The 19,776-nt window shown below is 31.3% G+C and overlaps 1 protein-coding gene across 1 annotated transcript; it reads left to right on the top strand.

Moving 5' to 3' along the window:
* The first annotated feature begins 459 nt into the window (after window positions 1–459).
* Window positions 460–16,839, top strand: LOC126734388 (complex I assembly factor ACAD9, mitochondrial). Its single transcript, XM_050437991.1, has 11 exons — window positions 460–777; window positions 871–1,015; window positions 1,072–1,220; window positions 1,276–1,442; window positions 5,135–5,354; window positions 5,457–5,653; window positions 5,707–5,811; window positions 8,362–8,547; window positions 8,605–8,774; window positions 16,216–16,352; window positions 16,409–16,839. Exons 1-11 carry the CDS (start codon window positions 558–560, stop codon window positions 16,630–16,632), a joined length of 1,920 nt encoding a protein of 639 aa, XP_050293948.1. The 5' UTR covers window positions 460–557; the 3' UTR covers window positions 16,633–16,839.
* Window positions 16,840–19,776: the final 2,937 nt, after the last annotated feature.

Below are 19,776 nucleotides of genomic sequence, written 5' to 3' on the forward strand. Positions count from 1 at the left end.
TTTAAATAAAATTTGAATTTTTATAAATTATTTATAAATTATTCTACTCATTATCATTTGTTATTAATACTATAATAATTATTTGCGATTTTAAAATAAGCATGATAAACTTAATCAATGGTGGCCGGTAATTAAATAAATTAATCAGAAATCAGAGGCTTAGAAGCACAAATTTACAAAAAATTCTTTTATAGAATGATAAACACCTAATTATATACTATAATTATATGTATACTACATCATTAAGTTATTTATTATATATGTCGTAGTTATATAGGAAAATACCTCATTTAATAAAATATCATATTACACCACCAAAACCAGCTGCACAAAAAAAGATTCAAATTTCCCGCCAATATCTTGTCAAGTATACCTGACAACACCGAATCGTGTCCCTGCAGACAGACGCTTCTAAAAAAATACTGTCAAAAATCAGCTGATATTGAAATTAAATTAAGGTTAGGTTTTATTTTTAGGTTATGTCATAGTATAAAACTGCAACAAAAATTTGACTATTATATTAAAAAAATAATTTCTCACTTCACCAAAGCGCCAATATGATGTCTCTTAACGTTAGTAGTAACTCAGTGAACCGTCGTCTACTCACAAACACTTTAAGGCGTCTTTATGCCACCTCAATTGAACCAGTGCGAAAAGAAGAGTCCCAAGAACATTTTGAGAAGGAACTCAAAAAGTATGATAGGCTCACTAATATTACCAAAAGAACCAGGACTCAGAAGCCCCAAAGGGAACCTTTTGTTAAGAATCTGGCGCTTGGTGTGTATCATTTTGAAATTAACTATTGTTATTTGAGAAGTTTTGAATGATGCCTTTTTGTGTTCAGTTTTTACCAAATACTAATGTTTTTAGGTATTTTTGACCATGAAATCCTTACTTTCCCCGAAATGGATTTGCCGGAGGTCAGAAATGTAGAAAGTGAAGTCCATAATATATCACAATTACTATCGCAAAAACATATGGCAAATATTGATACTCTAGCAAACAAAAGTTTCAGGTAAAAACAAAATAATTCTATAAAAGGCACAATGCTGCCATATATAATTTTTTTAGGCAAAATCTTGCTGATTATCGAGCAATTGCCCTAACAGCTTCACAGTTCTTAGACGCTCGTGAAGCTTGTCCTTTAGAAGTAATGAGGTTCCTAGAAACTTTATCGGAACACCAGTTGGGAGATAATTTAATGCATAATGAAATGTTAGGTATAAATAATAAAATTGAAATTTGACATAAATAATATGCACGGTACTCTTGTAGGCTGTCAAGTGCTAAGTGAGTTTGCCAGTGATGGTCTAAAAAAGAAATATTTATACCCAGTTATTATGGGAGAACAACTTACCGCTTTTGCCCTAAGTGAACACAATATGATGGATGTTATGTCCATGAATACTAAAGTGGAATTGTCGAGTGATAAAAAATATTGGGTAAGTTTTAAGTTTGATCAAATGGAGTTATAAAGGGCATTCAATAGCCACTTTTTTAGGAGTGGTTCTTTCAGTGATTTTATGCAATAAAATCTTTGTAAGGTATAGGGTAGTAACACTTTTTCTTCTAAATGTTTAAAAGTAAGAAGAAATACATTTCCAGGAGGTTGATACTCCTTTTTAATAATAATAATAATAATGTCTTTATCAAAATTTACAACTGGTAAATTCTAAATGGCAAAGTTGAAGCTTACTTCCTAGCTTAACCATACAAATCAGCTTGAGGTTAGATATTACAAAGAATTTCAAAATGTATCTTAAATAATTGCATAGTTACAAAATATTAAGTTCTAACTCCCTATATGCACAACCGATTAACATTACAACGTTTGATAACCACACAGACTTATGAAATTTTCAATAAGTTAAAGAATAGATATTTAACAACACTCTAGGCTAACAGAGATCAGTAATATAACTGCTTATTTTTCACTTAAATATAGAAGGTGAAATATATTTTAACTCAGGAGGAATTTTATTATATTGCAGATGAATACAGTAACTAAAGCTCCTCTCAAATAAAGCGGTTTTATGAAAAGGAGGTGTAATAAAATGCTTATTTCTTAAGTCCAAAACATGAGCGTCATATCTAAACTTAATTTTCTGATAAAGGTAATTAGGACATTTTTTAAAGACAATTTTATTAAAGAGAACAAGACTATGTAGTAACCTCCTTTCACTCATATTTAGCCATCTCATACTTAAGCGTTACTCAAGCGTAACTCACTACTCACACCTCTATCAAATTTTCTCATTCCATTAATTAGCCTTACACAACAATTTTGAATGTACTGTATTCTTTTTATATCACTTATCAAAAGGCAGGGGCCATACAAAACATCACAGTAAGTGAAATGGGACAATACAAGACTGTCACATAAAACTTTTTTTAGTTCCTTATTTTTAGTTATGCTAATTTAAGTATGCAACCTACCAAAAAGAAGAATCTTACATTTACTTGGGTTTAAACTCAAACAATGATTTTCCGATGCCTTTGCTAGCATGTTAAGGTCGTAAGATACCTTATCATTAGCTTCTAAGATTTTGTTAGGAGGAAAAAAAAAAAAAACCTGTGTATCGTCGGCAAATAGATGGACTTTTGAATATTTGAGACTCTTACACAATTGAGACGTATACAGGGTAAATAATAGAGGACCAAGAATAGACCCTTGTGGTACTCCACAAGAGAGATCCAAAGCCGAGGATTGCTTTCCATTGAGGTTCACTATCTGAATTTGACCGGTCAAATATTGCCGAACTAGAGAGCGAGCACTCTCCCCAAAACCTAAGAATTTTAGTATAGCCAGTAATAGTAGGTGATTTAACTTATCAAAGGCCTTGGAGTTATCAAGTAGAGTCAAGATTGTTAACTCATTACAATCAGCTGACTGTATAATATCGTCAGTTACTTTTAGAAGAGCAGTAGAGCAGCTGAAGTCTTTTCGAAACCCGGACTGAATAACTGGCAAGATATCAAATCTGTTTACGTATGTTCTGATTTGGCTTTCCAATACCCTCTCTAAAACTTTTGAGATGACAGGGAGAATGATAATAGGCCTAAGGTCGGATAATTCAGTTGGAGAAGGGACTTTTGGAATAGGGATAAGGTATGAGGACTTCCAAGAATCGGGAAAAGTTGAAGATTCAATACAACAATTAACAAGATGCACTAGAAATGGAAGAATATATGGACAGCAGTGGAGCAGCATCGACAAGCCTATACCATCTGTCCCAATGGCCTCAGATTTCATTGAGAATAAAGTAGATTTAACTTCTTCAAGCGTTGCTAGCTGAAACTCGATGTTTCCTACCCCTTCCTTAACATTTAGTAGATAATAAGACAACGTTTCTGGATTAGGCGCATTGGAAGATGCAGCATTTATAAAAAAGGTATTTATGATTTCAGGGTCACCCAAGTGGTCAGGAATGGTGTTTTGAGGCTTGCAATGTATGTTCAGCTGACGTAGTACCTTCCAGTTATTTTTGGAGTCACCCTTTTGTAAGGTGTTATTGCCTTTATGCCTACGATAACTCAATTTTTGCTCTTCTCCTCCATGGCTCTGGGATTACCGAATTTGACATGTGTCAGCTCCCTCTCTAGATCTGACACTCTGGCTTTTAATAGGTCATGTTCCTTCTTAAGCTCTTTGTTATCATTTGAAAGAGTCTCAACTGTTTTCTGAAGCTTTTCCATCAGAGAACTATTAAAAGACACTGAGTTTTTCAGCTCTTCAAACATTCCCTTTACCGCCCTCATGATGTCAAGGTTAGATGGATTTTGTAGGTCAAACAGGTCTTCAAAGCCGAGTGCATTAGTATGTACCTCCGGGATTTCATATAGCGTGCTTCTTCTGTTTGTCACAGTGCTGTTTCTTCTTATATTCGACGAAAGATCAGCAGCTAAGCAATCAACACATGCCCATTTTTGAGTTGTCTGACGTAGTTCATAGGCGGAGAACTCAGCTGCACTAAGTCCAGAGCAGTCTTTGTGGAACCATATGGAACACGTTCCAGCACATTGGATCTTATATTGCAACTTAGTTAAGTTACGATTGCACTTGCCGCAACTAATAGATTTCCTTCTGTTAGTCATAATCCTAAGTCCGGAACTGCGCCACGTCTCAAAGTCCAAACTGGGATCGCCGACGTATTAGAGCTTCCAAGTGCTTTAAACGTATTACTTAGGTAATATCAACTCAAAAAAACCTCACCAGTTGACTGCGTAGGTCGTAAACTAAAGCTGTGACTTAGTAAAACTCAACCAGTTACAAGAAAAACTAACAAAATTAGGTAAAACACTTGGAGAGCAGCTTAATACGTCTTGTGCATGTGACTCTTATGAGTTGTTGGGTTTGTTTATTCCAAGCATTCAAAATATTGTTTGCATTTTTCTAGGTTACTTTATATAGGACCTGTAGAAAGGCAAAAATGGTTTGGTTGCTTCATCAATATTTCAAAATTATTGGTTTGATAATCAAATAATTTTTTTGTGCATCCCAGGAATTCAAAAACTGTTACATTCACAGCAATCATTATTTTATAGATTATCTAAAGATCTTAAAAAAAATCAAAATTAACTTAATGAGGCCATATAGAAGAACAAAATGCTTCTAAAACCTGAGAAACTTTAAAGCAAAAGGATCCAATTGATATTTTAATATAAATGTTTTAATTGAAGGCAGTTGAAATAATTTTTTTGTGTATTCCAGGCGTTTGAAGTCGTTGTGCCTTTTTTCAGATATCAAACTAATTTTTCCAAGTTATTCAAAGTCCAAAGACTTGAAAACTTGAAAAAGTGACCTAGAAAAAAACTAAAAAATTCCTTCAAATCCCTGAAAGAACCAATAAATTCACTGTATTTAAAAATGTAAAAGAAATATGTCAGCGCAAGGTGTGAGAAAAACAAGATAGGAATATTCCTGTCAGGTTGCTTGGAAAATGTTCTGTAAAGAATTGGATCTTTTTTATTTGTGTTTAATAGGAGTTTAATTCAGTAACTTTTTTGTAACAAAACTGACTGAATATCTTAATCAAACCTTATACTTCTCATAGTACTATCCTGAGGTTTACTAAATCCACATCAATACATTTCTATGTAAATTAGATGTGCCTTATGATTTTATATTTTATAGATTTTAAATGGGAGTAAATCCTATGTAGTAAATGGAGCTTCAGCAGATTTTCTTATTGTGTTTGCCATAAGTGAAGTGGTGACGAGGGATAAGGACAAAGAAACCAGTTTAACGGCTTTTTTGGTCGAGAAGAATTTCCCCGGGGTGTCATGGCAAAAAATGGAACCGACGGATATCGAACTTACGGAATTTAATTTTGAAAATGTCCAAGTTCCTACAGGTAACTTTTGATCCACTTTAAATACAATCGCATATTCCATAATGATCAGTGTAGATATCTATAGGGAAATGTAGGGCTTATTTTACACTAAATATTTTTTAGAAAACATTATTGGAAGGCTCCACTATGGCGAAAAAATCTTAAAAAGGGTCATAAGGGATTTTAGATTGAGCTGTGGGCCAGCTTGTACTACCTTATCAAAATCAATGATTAATAATTTATATAAAACCCTGGTTAAAAGGGCCAGTGAAGAGTACGATCTTATGGCCACTGATGCTATTAGGTCTAAGTTAGGAGAGGTATTCACTATTCTAATATTTTTAGTAGTTTTTAATAAATAATTGATTTTTAGACTGCAATGCATCATTATGCTATGGAAAGTGTGACATATTTAACAGCTGGATTACTTGATTGGTACCAGGACCAAGATGTTGACGTAGAAAGTTCCATTGTTAAGGTAGATTTTTACCCTTTTTTTAAACATAAAGTTTTAGCAGAAAAAATAATAAATAAATAATAAAATATAAATAATATAAATAATAAATAAATAATCTTATTGGAGTCTTTAAAATTGAGGAAATAAAGTCTAACATTTCCATTTAAGGTATTTATATAAAAATGTATACAATTTCAGTAATTTATTAATATTAATCGCAAATTGGTTAAAAAAGTAATATTTATTAATTTACAAATGTTTAAAATAACGTACATCACAAGGTATGCTTGAAACCTTTCTTAAATTGGTTAATTCTATATTTGAAGAAATTGATTTGTTCAGTTAAAGTGTTTACAAAATAATTGAGAAATAGGCTCGGAAATTCCCTAATTATTACATAATTTCTCTGAGGAAGGATAGATACGATCTAACCCCTTGGGATAAATATAATAACATTTTTCTTCCAGGAAGTTGAAGTGTGTTTTACAACTGTCTGAAATGGATAAAATATTATTTCTTTTCTAGACAGTTGAAGAAGAAAACATTTCCTATTTTGGAGAGTTTTTGTGAAAAAATCGTCAGTAGATCTGGAATTTTCAATAGCCTGGAATATTCAAAATAGTGTTTTTCTTGCATGCAATTGTAAATCAAAAAAAGATCTCATCCTTATAGGTCGGGATTATGGAAATATCTTGATGCATCGTTTTATATTTTCGGTATAAAGATATAAACAATTCCGAAATATGACGGAAACTATATAACTCCCTGTAGGTTCTCTCAATCAAAACAAAAACACTTTTATTAAACTTCTTTTTTCATTTTACAATTGTGAAACTAGGAATAATTTTAATAAACGCTTCTAAACTTCTCCTAATCGATCCTAGCCTAGATCAATTTCTTATCGACCTTTTCTGGTCTTTTTACCACCTACTGTAACTCATTACCTAATGAAATGAAACAAATACACAGATTACTCCTCCTAATATAGTCATATCTCCTAATATATGTCACAGATTACTCCTAGAGGAGTAATCTGTGACAAATAATCAACAAATCATTAACCGATCATATAAATAACAATAAAACTCAATTTATTAGTCAAAACAGTCTGTAGAGTGTAGGTGAATATAAAATTTACTAGCGATTATTTCAAATTATGTTCAGATTTCTTATAGCGTCAATAAATAGTTATATAGTAAAATTGAATGATTATAGTATAGTAAAATTGATTTATTAAAACGAAATTCTTTTACGCTTAATCATGAGATCTTGTTGTCAATTCTTGGTTTTGTAGGATTTTCTACTAAGGCAGTGGATCTCATGAAAAGCTTTGTCACTGATAGGAAACAGAGGGTTTGTTTGCATGGCAAATATTCAGAGGATGGGAGTCTTTCATCTGGCTAAAATATTCAAAACATATTTACGCTGACGACACCCAGATAATTTTTTCCTTTGATCTTTTTAATCCTGAATATGCCAACCATTGTTTAAATGAAGACCTAAAATTGCTGTATAACCAATCTTTAAAGCATTGTTTGCAGCTAAATCCGAAGAAATCTGTCGCTATGTTATTTACTAAATACACTTTAAGACAATACCTTCTTAGTCGCATTCAGTTGCGCATCAATAATGAACCAATTTCATTTCAAAACATGAATAGGAATCTTAGTGTATACATGGATATTGACTTGAAATTTTCCCACCATGTAACAAAAAAGTTACAAAAAGGTTATTCCATGCTTAAATCCCTTTATTCCCAAAGATATGTGTTGAATATAGAAACAAGAAAGATGCTCTGCGATTCCCTGATTCTTTCACATCTGAATTTCTGTGATTCTGTTTATGGTCCTTGTCTTGATCATAGGGACAAAAAGCGTGTGCAAAAGATTCAAAATGCTTGTGTGAGATACATATTTGGAATACGAAGGCCACACAAATTGAAGGACTTACACTAGCTGAATATGTCTCAAAGACGAGAATTAAATTACACTGTGTTTTGCTATAAAATCTTAAAAAATTTATGTCCTCCCTACCTAATAGATAGAGTTAAGTGCAGGGCTGTTACTAGCCGAGTCAATATAAGACATCGAAATCCTCTGGAGATCCCACGGCATCGCAAAAAAATTTTTAAACGCAGCTTTTCCTATAATATCGCAACTTGTGTGAATAAACAGATACCGGACCTCTCGCCATCTATAAATGCTTTTCGAAATAATACAAGGAAAAGGCTTATAACTGCTTTGTTCTAATATTGTGTTAAGCCCATACAACTTTATATTTTTGTATACCTTATTGCTTATAGTCAATTAAATATTAAGTAGAATGAGTTAGGTTTAGTCTTTACTATTATACAAATTTTTATTACACCTATACCTTAAGGTTGTGACTTGTGTTTGTTGTAGGTTAGTATTTTCGTTACCAGGCTGCAACAGTTCTTAACGTTCTGTTTAGAAGCTGAAATTTGCCTTTTAATCCATGTCCCCACTTTCGCTGATAGATGTACTGATATGTTCTTGAGGATTAATAAACGTTTTTTATTATTATTAATATATAAAGGCATATAATTTACAGGTTTTGGCATCAGAAGCCGCTTTAAAAATATCCACCACATGTTTGGACCTCATCGGATTACCCGCGACAATGAAAAACCATTGGGCAAGAAAATCGCACGAACAAATTCTAAATTATTTGACCCTACATGAAACCAACGATAGCCAAAGGATGTTTATTGCTGTGAGCGCTTTACAGCACGCTGGGGTAAACTGGGATTTTGGAAAGATACCCAAACAAACTAAAAAAAAACAACATTTTCAGGTTCATCTTTCGAATAGAATAAAAAAGCTGCGAAATCCCTTGTTTCATGCCACGTACAATTTTGCCAGAATGTTTACGCAACACAGACAAAATAGCGACGATCCCAAACTGGATTTGAACTTGATTGAATGTTTGCATCCTTCTTTGGACGCGCCGTCGAAACAGCTCGAGTAAGTCATTTTTGTTTAGCGACGTTTTTTTAAAGTCATCTTCAGGACATTTTTATGTTTATTTTATCTAATATCCAGGCTATTCAAGATGAGAATATTCGTGGGATATTTTAGAAATTGTTTTTTCATAGCATGTTGTATTGTTGGGAACTTTCGATTTTATTCCTGGCTTTTGAGGTGCTTATATTATCCTAACATTTACAGTTATTTTGCAATATAACATCACAGAGAGTACTGTTAGAGTATAGTAGGCTTAAAGAGTAATTTGGAGCCTTAAATAAAATCAAGATATTCGTAACTAGGTTAAAATATCTTGAAATTGGCAAGAAACCTTTTTTTATTAAATATTGACTTGATTTCTGTTTTAAAATTTAGTTTTTAGTTTATTGTCTAAGCCAAATATCCTTTTATTTAGATCCTTTTTTTTACGTCATTGTCAATAGTTCCTAGAGTATTACTTATATAACTTTTTTATCTTTTAGCCCTTTTAACTTTTTTCCTGATGTTTGCGATCGTAGTATATTTCGAATATTTTAATGATTTTTTCAAATGCAACCCAAAGAATTTGTTCTGTTTTTAGGTGGACTTTGGTTCTTTTTATAAGTTTTAATAATAACCAAATACTAAATTTTTTATTGTATATATTACAAAATTTAGGCATGAATTTTGATTTACGGGTAGTTGAACCTAGTTATATACTTGCGATGTTTTGAACATCTTAGGAGTATCTAGCTGCAAACTTAACTTGACTTAGTAATAAACGAAGCAAATTCCGTTTATGATAAAAAAAAAGCGTAAAAAAGGTTGTAGTATAACAAACCCAGGTTCGTCCATCAAGAATGGATGAGATAAGTTTTTTTTTTTAATAAATAAGAAAAAATCGAACGAGAAAAAAATAAATAAATAAGAAACCAATATCCTCCCTACGTTGTGTTTTGTAACAGAATCACTCTCTCTTTTACTTACCTCGGATGCGCTTGACAAGACAAAATTAGGGAAACTTGAATTATTAGGATGGTATTAAAGAAAATGCAGTCTTGATAATACACCTACTTAGTTTATTTATGTAAAAAAATAATGCCGTACTCAGCCTGGAATTCACGAGGGCAAAGAGCACGGCAGAGAAACCCTCGATCTCGATTCCCTAAAAATCGAATCATGCTGAGTAATAAGTTCTATCTTCGGTTACAAAAAAAAATAAAGATAATTTATTTACTGTTCCTTTCTAATTCCTCATACATACTATCCATTTAAAACTGAAGAGAGTTGGGTTAGTTATCCAGCCATCACTAGAAGGTACTGAGGTCCCATACGGGAGGCTACCCAGCTATGAGTTGAATAGATGGGTCAATATTCTAGGTATTATCACAGATAGACGGACAAATTCGCGAAACATATAGTTATTTATCTGTGGTATGATTTCCGTCTGAATATTCACCCAGTCAGGGTCGAAATGTTAGTTAGATTCAACAAGGCTCTAGCTTACTTTTGAAACACACAAACAATTAAAAAAGAAGAAAAAAAAACCTAAAAATTCAGTAAATAAATTATCTCAGTCGATCACTTTAAATATTAATTTTCTCTTCAGCATGAAACAATTTTAGATAAACACATGCATAAGTTATTTCCTCCTATTCCCGCAAAATATTAAATTTATAAACATTAATAAAAATATATTTACACATTGCCAATAAAAAAAAAACAAACTAATAAGTTTTAAATTTACTAACCTGTAGAAAATCTTGAAAAAAACCACTTCAACACAAATTAAATACGATTCAATAATTTTTTAAAGTAGTACCCTCGATGGCTGAGTTTTACTTTCTGCCGTTCCCCAGTTGCGCGACCGAAAACATCTCTGGAAAGCAACGCCCAGAAATGCTAACACAAACAACCCTCGGCGCATGAATAGGGCTGTCGTTATACAATCAAAAAAATTAAAAAAGATGTTTGACAAAAGGCGACGCGACATGCTGAATCCCAAATCCAAACGAATATAAAATACTACGCATATAATTTAAGAATAGGTGGTTTTCTTCAAGGTGTTAAAAGTGTTATATGATAATGGAAAAGAATTAAAATATGACCATATCTTTAAAGATTTCAAGTATTGGTTGCATAGATATTATAAAAGAAATTGCTTATAATGTACAAATCCTGTAAAAGGTAAAAAAGTTCGCTTTAATCCATGCCTAAGCAGTTTTCTTACAACAAAAACTTTAAAGGGACAGTTATGAGTTATTATAACTCTTCGTTTAAAGTTTTTTATTTTTTTAATATTCCAGAAATAATATATACACTTATATGTAAATATATTATAGTTATGAGGGTATTTTGTACTCAAAAATTTTAGAACTATTTAAATATAATTTTAATTATTTTTTATTTCTTTTCTGCATATGTTTACTCACTAATAATTTTTTATTTCACTAATATATCTTCCATAGTATAGACTTGATATCGATTTTATCCAGTGTTACCTGAATATAATCCAAACTTTTGACGTAATTTTAATTTTAGTCCAGTTTTATACAGTCATACCTTTAAAGTTATACCAGAGATTTTTTAAGTAATTTTCAATTTGCTGCCAGAAGTTTTTTAGGATATTTCTTTTGATTTTCGAGTTTTTTATTTCACTAATTTGCTTCTTTGGAATCTTTATTTTTTCTTTTCCCAATTTAATGTAATCCTGTAAAATCGCACAGTATTACTGGAATATCCTAGTCATTAAGATCAACAAATAGTATAGTGTGTTGACTTTATCTGATGTTACACTTATTGAATATAATCCAGATTTTTAAGGCAGTTTTTAATTTTATTCCAGGCTTATAATTCTCTAGGTCTTACAGGCATTTGAAGCAATTTGAATTTTATTTTCTAGAAGTTTTTATTATTTCATTTCAGACATTTATTTATCTGGAAAGTTATTTCAGGTATTTAATGTAATAATTGTAGAATATCCGGGCTTTTAAAGTTTTAAAGAATATGTTTCTAGCATTTGTTATTTTCCAGGTATTTTTAGCCTTTAAGAGTATAGTCTTACTATTCTTCCAAGTTTTTAAAGACATTTTAATGTTCAATCTCGTATTTAAAACTTGTCATTTGTTAAACGATGTAAACGAACGATAAAATTGAAAATTCGAAAATCATGGAATATATTTTATGAAAAGATACTGAAAATACGCGGAAGAGAATTTTCCTGTAGACATTTGAAGTAATTTTAATTTTTTCTTAGTTTTTCAAAACCATTCATTAAAGGCAGTTAAAAATAAATATTTAGACCTTTGTGGTCTTTTTTACCTTCTTATTCTAAGAATCTGTTTCTCCTAGGTATTTAATGCGAAATCTTAGAATATTCAAGGCATATCCCAGAAAGAAAAAATTATATAAAAATATTTAATATCCAAATTCTATGACTATTTTACACTCATTTTTTATTTCGTCCTAAAGTCTGCCTTTATTTCGCATATGCTGTATTTACTAAGTATTTTTAATTTTACCTATACAGGGTGTCCCGGTTCATGTGGGAAATCTCTCGGATTCAGGTAGAACATCGAAAAATAATACCGAACGTTCCTATAAAAAAAATTCCTATAGGCCTTCTTTACGAAGATACAGCCTCCTGGCGGACGCTGCTGGAAATTGGTTTTTCATAAATTACTTTTAAACTACCCGGTAGAATTTAATAAAAATTTTAGGTGATGAGCACTATTAAGGACCTCTTAAAATGACATCCTTAAAATACATTTACCTTGTTTACTTTACCAGGGGCGGACTAGGTTGTACACTTTAATGCGTATATTTTTAACACCCTGTATGTTAAAGTCTAAAAAAAATAAATTTGGATACCTTGAACTCTAGGCTAAAAAAAAGGTACTCTTGTTCATTATCGTTAAAATGAACCGTTTTGGAGAAAAAAAATAAAGGAGCCAATGTTTTTTTTTCTTTATTTTTTAATGAGATAAGTACGCTAGTTATTTAAAGAGCAGAGAAATTTCGATGTAAGTCATTTAATTTAAAATAATACATGTTCCTAAAAATACAGTGGTGTCCTAAAAAATACTGAGTGAAATATACTAATAAATAGTGAGAGAAAATGATGAGTGTATGTTTTTAAATTAGAAAAAACAACTTACAAAAAAATGCCAAAAACCAAATATGTAAACAAAAGTTAAATTCTTCAATACGAGCAATAAACAATTAAATATTAAAAGCTTCATAAGTAGGTTCGACGTGGGCTCCCTGAACTCTTAACACATTCGCGGGCACGACGAATCGAGGACTGCTACACTCGCCACAATAACCCAAGATTGTTTTTTATATTATCACAATGAAATGTAATTCTTTAGAGCAGTTCTTCCCGAGTATCGACTGGGGTGGAATACACCAAGGTTTTGAGGTGACCACATAGATAAAAATCTAATGGCGTTAGATCGGGAGACCGAGGAGGCCAAGCAACAGGCCCTCCTCTACCTATCCAACGGTTTTCAAAAGTATTAAATAAGTGGGGTCTTAAGCAAGGCTAAAATGGGGTGAGGCTCCATCATGCATAAAATACATATCTCGGCGGATTGCAAGGGGCAAATCTTCTAATAAATCTGGAAGATTGTTCTGGAGGAATTCCAAATAAAGTTCTCCGTTTAAACGTGGTGGCAGTTCAAATGGCCCAATCAAAAAATTGCCAATAATTCCTGCCCATATATTTATTGATTGGAATTGATGTTGATGATGAGAAATAATAGTATCACGGGGATTTTCATCAGCCCATACATGCGAGTTATGTAAGTTTTCAATTCCATTTTTGGTAAACTCTGCTTCATCCGTAAAAAGAATCGTGCTGATAAAGTTAGGGTTATTTCGCTGCTGATCTAACAGCCAGTTTGCGAAGTGTATTCTAGGAGCAAAATATCTGGTAAGTGGTAAAGTAGTTCATGCACTTTTTGTAAGTGATATGGGTACAACAGTTGTTCTTGAAGTACCATATGTACAATTGTTTTGGACGAATGAAGCTAAGCGGCTAATTTTCGAGTACTCGTAGGAGTGTCAGCTACAGCGTCTAAAATATTTTCTTCCAATTGCACTGTACGTGCTGTTCTCCTCCGACCACCATTATTCTTTTTTTTTTTTTTTAAACATCCTAAAATTGCATTAAGGAAATTTAATAGTATTACCTCATTAAGCGGAAAACAGAAACCTACCAGTTTCCCTTAGACATTGATCAACACGTTGAAATGTTTTCTGATCCGGAATAATGCGATTGGGAAATCTTTCTTCGTACAATCTTTTTGCTTCCAATGCATTGCAAGACGCCAGACCATATATAAGATACATATCTGCATACTCAATAAAAGTAAACTCCATATTTTGATGTAATTTAAATTAAAAGTTACCAAAAAATACAAAAATTAAAAAAATAGTATAATTGTCAAATAAAGGATGAATATGTTGACAAAGATTAGGTTTAAATGATAGGTATTTGCTAAATTTGGAGTATAGCAACGTTTGTAACAATAATGCGTTCAAAATGCAAAAATTTCGATGAATAAGTCAGGTACAATACAATTGGTGTATTATTTTTTTAGTTTTTTTTATGTTTAGTTTTTATCTTAAGAATAACAAAAAAGAAATAAACGTATAATAAATAAGTAATATTTTGTAAAACTATTTTTTAGGACACCACTGTATTTTTAGGAACATGTATTTTTTTTAATTAAATGACTTACATCGAAATTTTCTGGTCTTTGAATAACTGGCGTACTTATCTCATTTAAAAAAAATTAAAAAAAAACATTGGCTCGTTTATTTTTTTTCTAAAACGGTTCATTTTATCGATAATAAACAAGAGTACCTTTTTTTTAGCGTAGGGTTCAAGGTATCTAAATTTATTTTTTTTAGACTTTAACATACAGGGTGTTAAAAATATACGCTTTAAAGTGTACAACCTAGTCCGCCCCTGGTAAAGTAAACAAGGTAAATATATTTTAAGGATTTCATTTTAAGAGGTCCCTAATAGTGTTCATCACCTAAAATTTTTATTAAATTCTACCGGGTAGTTTAAAAGTAATTTTTGAAAAACCAATTTCCAGCAGCGTCCTTTAGGAGGCTGTATCTTCGTAAAGAAGGCCTGTGGGAATTTTTTTTATAGGAACGTTCGGTATTATTTTTCGATGTTCTACCTGGATGCGAGAGATTTCCCACATGAACCGGGACACCCTGTATAGGTGAAATCTATGAGTAGAAGTCGATTTTATCTAGTGCTATCTGATTTCATATAATCCAAGCCTTTGGAGTAATTTTAAATTCATTCAAATTTTACAAAGTCATATCTTACAAGCATTTAGAATTCGAAGTAATTTTCTGAATTTTATTACAGGAATTCTTTAGGAAAAATTTTCTAATTTTGTATAAGTTCCAGGTACTTATAATAGGAAGCAATTTTAATTTTTTTCCTTGGAATTTAAAATCCTGAAAGTCTTTTTAATTTAGGAATTTCTTTCTTGAGACGGTTCTCTTCTCTATTTAATATAATATCTTGTAGAATATTACTGGAATATTAAAGTCCTCGTCCTAAATAGTATAGCGTAGATGTTGATTTTAATTAATGCTGCACTTATTGGATATAACTCTATAAGGGTAACTACTATAGGTACTAAAAGTAAATCTAAAGGTACTAATTATAAGGGTTTTAGAGTAATTTTTAGTTATATTCCAGGTATTTTTGTTTTCATAAAAATTGCTTCCCTATATTTAAAATAATTTTCTATAACATATTCTTCATATAACATTAATAATTATAATTTTTGTTTAGCATAAATAGCTACATACAAAAACCAACAATTTCCCCCAAAAATCAATAAAAATAAAAATTTATATAACAATAACAATAATTTTTATCTAGCTAATTCAATAACATATTTTCGTCAGTAAGAGTACCATAGACCTAAGCAATAGGTCTATGAAATATTTTTATGTAATTTTTAATTTTATTCCAGGAATTAGTCCATAGAATACTTCATATAAATATTCTAATTCCTTACAGGCATTTAAAGCAATATTAATTATTTTCCTTGTAGTAAGTACCAGCCTAGCATCAAAACAAACACATTTAATGAAATATGTTTAAAAACCTGCAATGACCACTTAAGAGGCAGAATCTATTAAATTCTATTACTTCATTGAACAGAACGTAAATATTAGGATGCTTCAAGGATAAGAATATTCACAATCTGAATTTAAAATGTCTGGAACTTGATGTTTTTTTTTAACAACTTTCCTATCTATTACTTTTTATTTTATATTCAAACAACTTTCTTATTTAAACCTAAAATAAAAAACCAACAACGGTGGGCTTTATTAATTTCTTTTTTAAAACCCAGGTTTTGTCTACATATTTCCTAATAAAAGGAATCAAACTTTTTAATTTCCACGTGTTTTTTTTCAGGTATTGCGTTAAAAGGCTCGAATTTATCACAGAAGCCATTTTAATGAACAACGGAGTCGAGTGTGTTAACGAACATGTAGAACTAAGAAGACTGGCGGACGTTATTATCGATTGTTACGCAATGACGGCTGTTATAGGTAGGAAATTTACTTTATAAAATTTGATTTATTTATATATTCTTTAACATATTTAGCACGTGCCTCAAGAGCTTACTGCATAGGCCTACAATTCGCCGATTTCGAAGTCATTTTGGCCTCAGTTTTCTGTAATATGGCCATAGAGAGGGTTAGAGATAATGTCCGAAATATCGTGTATGACAGTCACAAAGCGAACGAGAGAAGTCATAAAGCTGTTGGGAAAAGATTCGTGGAGAGTAAGGGGTATTTTATTCAAAACCCCATTAGTCGGTTCTTTTAAGGGAGATAGTTGAGTAATGAATGACACGAAGGGGTTTTAAGATGTATAATGAGGTCGAAAGAGTTGTTTTGGTATTAAGCTATTTGGAATATCGATTTTGGCAAATGTACCATCGCTGGAGGAGCTGTTTGTTCCGTTAGTTTAGAACGAGTTTATTGTTTAATATCGTTGTAAAAGACACTGTTTAATAAATTGTTTTTATTAATATGTTTTGTTTTTTTTTGATAGGGTATTCCTTGGAAATGACAAAAAATTCTTGCTATTCCTTCATTATGGTAAATAATGTTTTTATTCCAGGCAGTTGAAGAAAGAGCAAAAATACCATAGAAATAGTAGGTACTTGGTATAGAAATAACGCCAAAACTACTAATTGAACCAAAAAGAACTATTTAAAGTAAAATACATTTGAAAATGGTACTACCACTTTAAATATTTAATAAAGAAATATATAAATATTTATAAAATGTGGAAAAAGTTTCATCATTGTAGATACTCCCTTTAAGTTGTTCTTTTACCGCTGGTGTTGACGAATCGACTAACAGAAAACTATAAACAAAATTGATTCCTTGTCGGCATGTTATATTGCAGCAATAATTCTTTTGATATATTACCTCTGCAATATTGTTACAACATTGCATTTAAAATATAACAAATGTAATATTACATGTTTATTGCACATGCATTGCAAAGTTAATAATGCACATATCGTGGGCGCACAAAGAAAACCCTGTAAATCCAATTTTTTCAAAAAATCGTTTTTTTGCATAGCCAAGTCCATTTAAATATAACCTTCATACTAAATACCCGTTAAGTCCAATATAGTTCAAATAGAAGAGATACGTCTAGCTTCCAAGTTATTAAGTCCGGAGAGACTAAATATTATTCAGGAAAAATCTATTAAGTGCACTTAATTGGTTTATAAATTAGAAAAGAGTGTAATTTATCCTTTTTTAAACCCAAAAAGGATCTCTGCCAGAAGTGCGAAAAAATTAGTGACAACAGACCAACAACAGGAATATGACGAGATTTACCTAAGTCATCTAAGAAGAAAGGATGACTGCAATGCAGAAAAAATTAAAGATAAGGATAGGGCTACAAGAGGAGAAAGTTTTTGCTCAGTAACATTTGACTTACAGTCTGTGTTGCAGATTCCGTGCTCAGATGTTAGCCCAATGTACTATTCACGAAAAATGTGTGTTTACAATCTTACCATTTATGAATCAGCTCCTCCAAATAGAGCCCTTTTGCTATTGCAGGACTAAGCTAAACGGCAAGAGGGGAAGTTCAGAATTTGAATATGTATTTAAAAAATTTGCCACTAAATATAAAAGAGGTTTCGCTATGGTCCGATACATGTGGAGGTCAAAATAGAAACCAATATGTAGCAGCGTTATTGTTTTATTTATAGCGGAGTAAATAACGGGTTAAAATATTTCAATTTTTTTTTCCGGCTTAGAACCAGATGAAACCTTTACCAAATCATTAGTTTCGTTATTGCACATACGAAATGGGTAATTACGACTTTTTTTAATGGTACCGAGTTTTTTAAAATCAGAATTAAAAAAATATGGTTTAATTCAAAAATGTTACCATTATACATTAAACTGCCAATATCTCCGAAACTAATTCATATAGCTAAATTTTCTTTTTTTTTTGCTTAAAGGGCATATATAAGCGCTAACAACTGCAGTAAAATAATTGCAGAAAACTTATATTCTTGTTAATAAAAAACATGAAAATTATAAAATTTATATTGTTGGTATTGAATTTTTCAGCAAGCAATAAACTTTTTTATTATGATGAATTTTGCCATACATGCTACGAATGAAATGTAGAAAAAACCATAAGAAAGTTTTTAAAAAAAGCCACAGGTTTCTATCCGAAATAGTTTTTGAAATATGAATTTTTAAAGTAACGCGTAGGCGGAAATTGCCGCGCAACGGTATAGAACCGTTGCCAACCGAACGTACTTCCAACTGCCGCCATTTATTAACCATCTACGAATAATTTATAAATGAAGTTGGTGAATAATAATAACTTAAGATACAGTTACATTCGTTATAACACTCCAAGCCCTGGGATACACATATACACTTTCTAGTGTTGCAGTTTCCATCGAAACATCGAAGAACTAAAATTTTCCGTAGTTCCTTTGGGACGGGATCCTGTGTCGCAAATATTGGAGTCCATATATTAGACTCTCTCTCATTTGTCCAACCATATTTTCTTGGGTCTTCAAAATTCATATATGGTATGTGACTGTTATACCAAATTTTTAGTTGATATATGCACATAAAATAAGAAATAAATTGTAATGTGTCCATATACTCATTTATGTCCTCAGGAATAGGAAATTCTTTCCGCTTGGATTGAAATTCGCGCATTTGATTCTTTAATATTCTAGCCGCTCTGTGTAAGATATGAACTTCATTTTCTTGAAAATATGGCTCATGATCTAAATAATTTAATTCAGATTCACTCGTTGAATCTGACGTCTCCGCGGAATTATCTTGTTTCGTTGGGGATTATTTTTTTTGGTGATAACAGAGTTTTATTTCCTAATTTTAATTGTTTGTTTCTAAATGCCTGAATATTCTTTTTTGATATATAGTGACCATAGCATCGTTTATGATATTTGGCATCATAAGCAAACAAATCCTCGTATCCACATAGCTTTGAAATCATAGAAATATCTTCCCGTTTTTGTGCTGCATTAATATTTTTTTCGTGCGTACCTTTTCCTGTTCCTAGAATAAAAAGTTACACGTGTAATTTACTAAAACTCATCTAAAAGGAGGATTTTAATAAATGTATGAAGTATTTTAAAAACTGCACTAGCTAACTCTAAATGGTCAAACTTGTCACATCCCATGTGATAATTAATTGATATACCACAGAGTTACAGAAAACTTTAGTGGTCGTATTACATCGCCCACCACTTTCAGTTAAAAGTTAATTTAAATTCATTTAATCAATGTAATAAAAACCAAACTTGTCACTGCTATTAGTTAAAAGATGTTGCAAACGGCGGAAAATATTTATAAATTTATCCAATTTTAACCTTTTGCACCCACTAAGAGTTAATTTAAAAAATTACTTTTATGTATATTTTTCTCAACTTTTTAATATAAAAAACTTTTCGTA

Source organism: Anthonomus grandis, chromosome 3, assembly GCF_022605725.1.
Source record: "Anthonomus grandis grandis chromosome 3, icAntGran1.3, whole genome shotgun sequence".
NCBI classification, from domain to species: Eukaryota; Metazoa; Arthropoda; class Insecta; order Coleoptera; family Curculionidae; genus Anthonomus; species Anthonomus grandis.

What these genes read in the sequence shown, in the direction of transcription:
- LOC126734388 (XM_050437991.1), top strand. Translation starts at nt 558, where the DNA reads ATGATGTCTCTTAACGTTAGTAGTAACTCAGTGAACCGTCGTCTACTC. An exon ending in CTAGCAAACAAAAGTTTCAG is followed by an intron (nt 1,016 to 1,071) that starts GTAAAAACAAAA and finishes TAATTTTTTTAG; the next exon opens with GCAAAATCTTGCTGATTATC. An exon ending in GCGCTTTACAGCACGCTGGG is followed by an intron (nt 8,548 to 8,604) that starts GTAAACTGGGAT and finishes CAACATTTTCAG; the next exon opens with GTTCATCTTTCGAATAGAAT.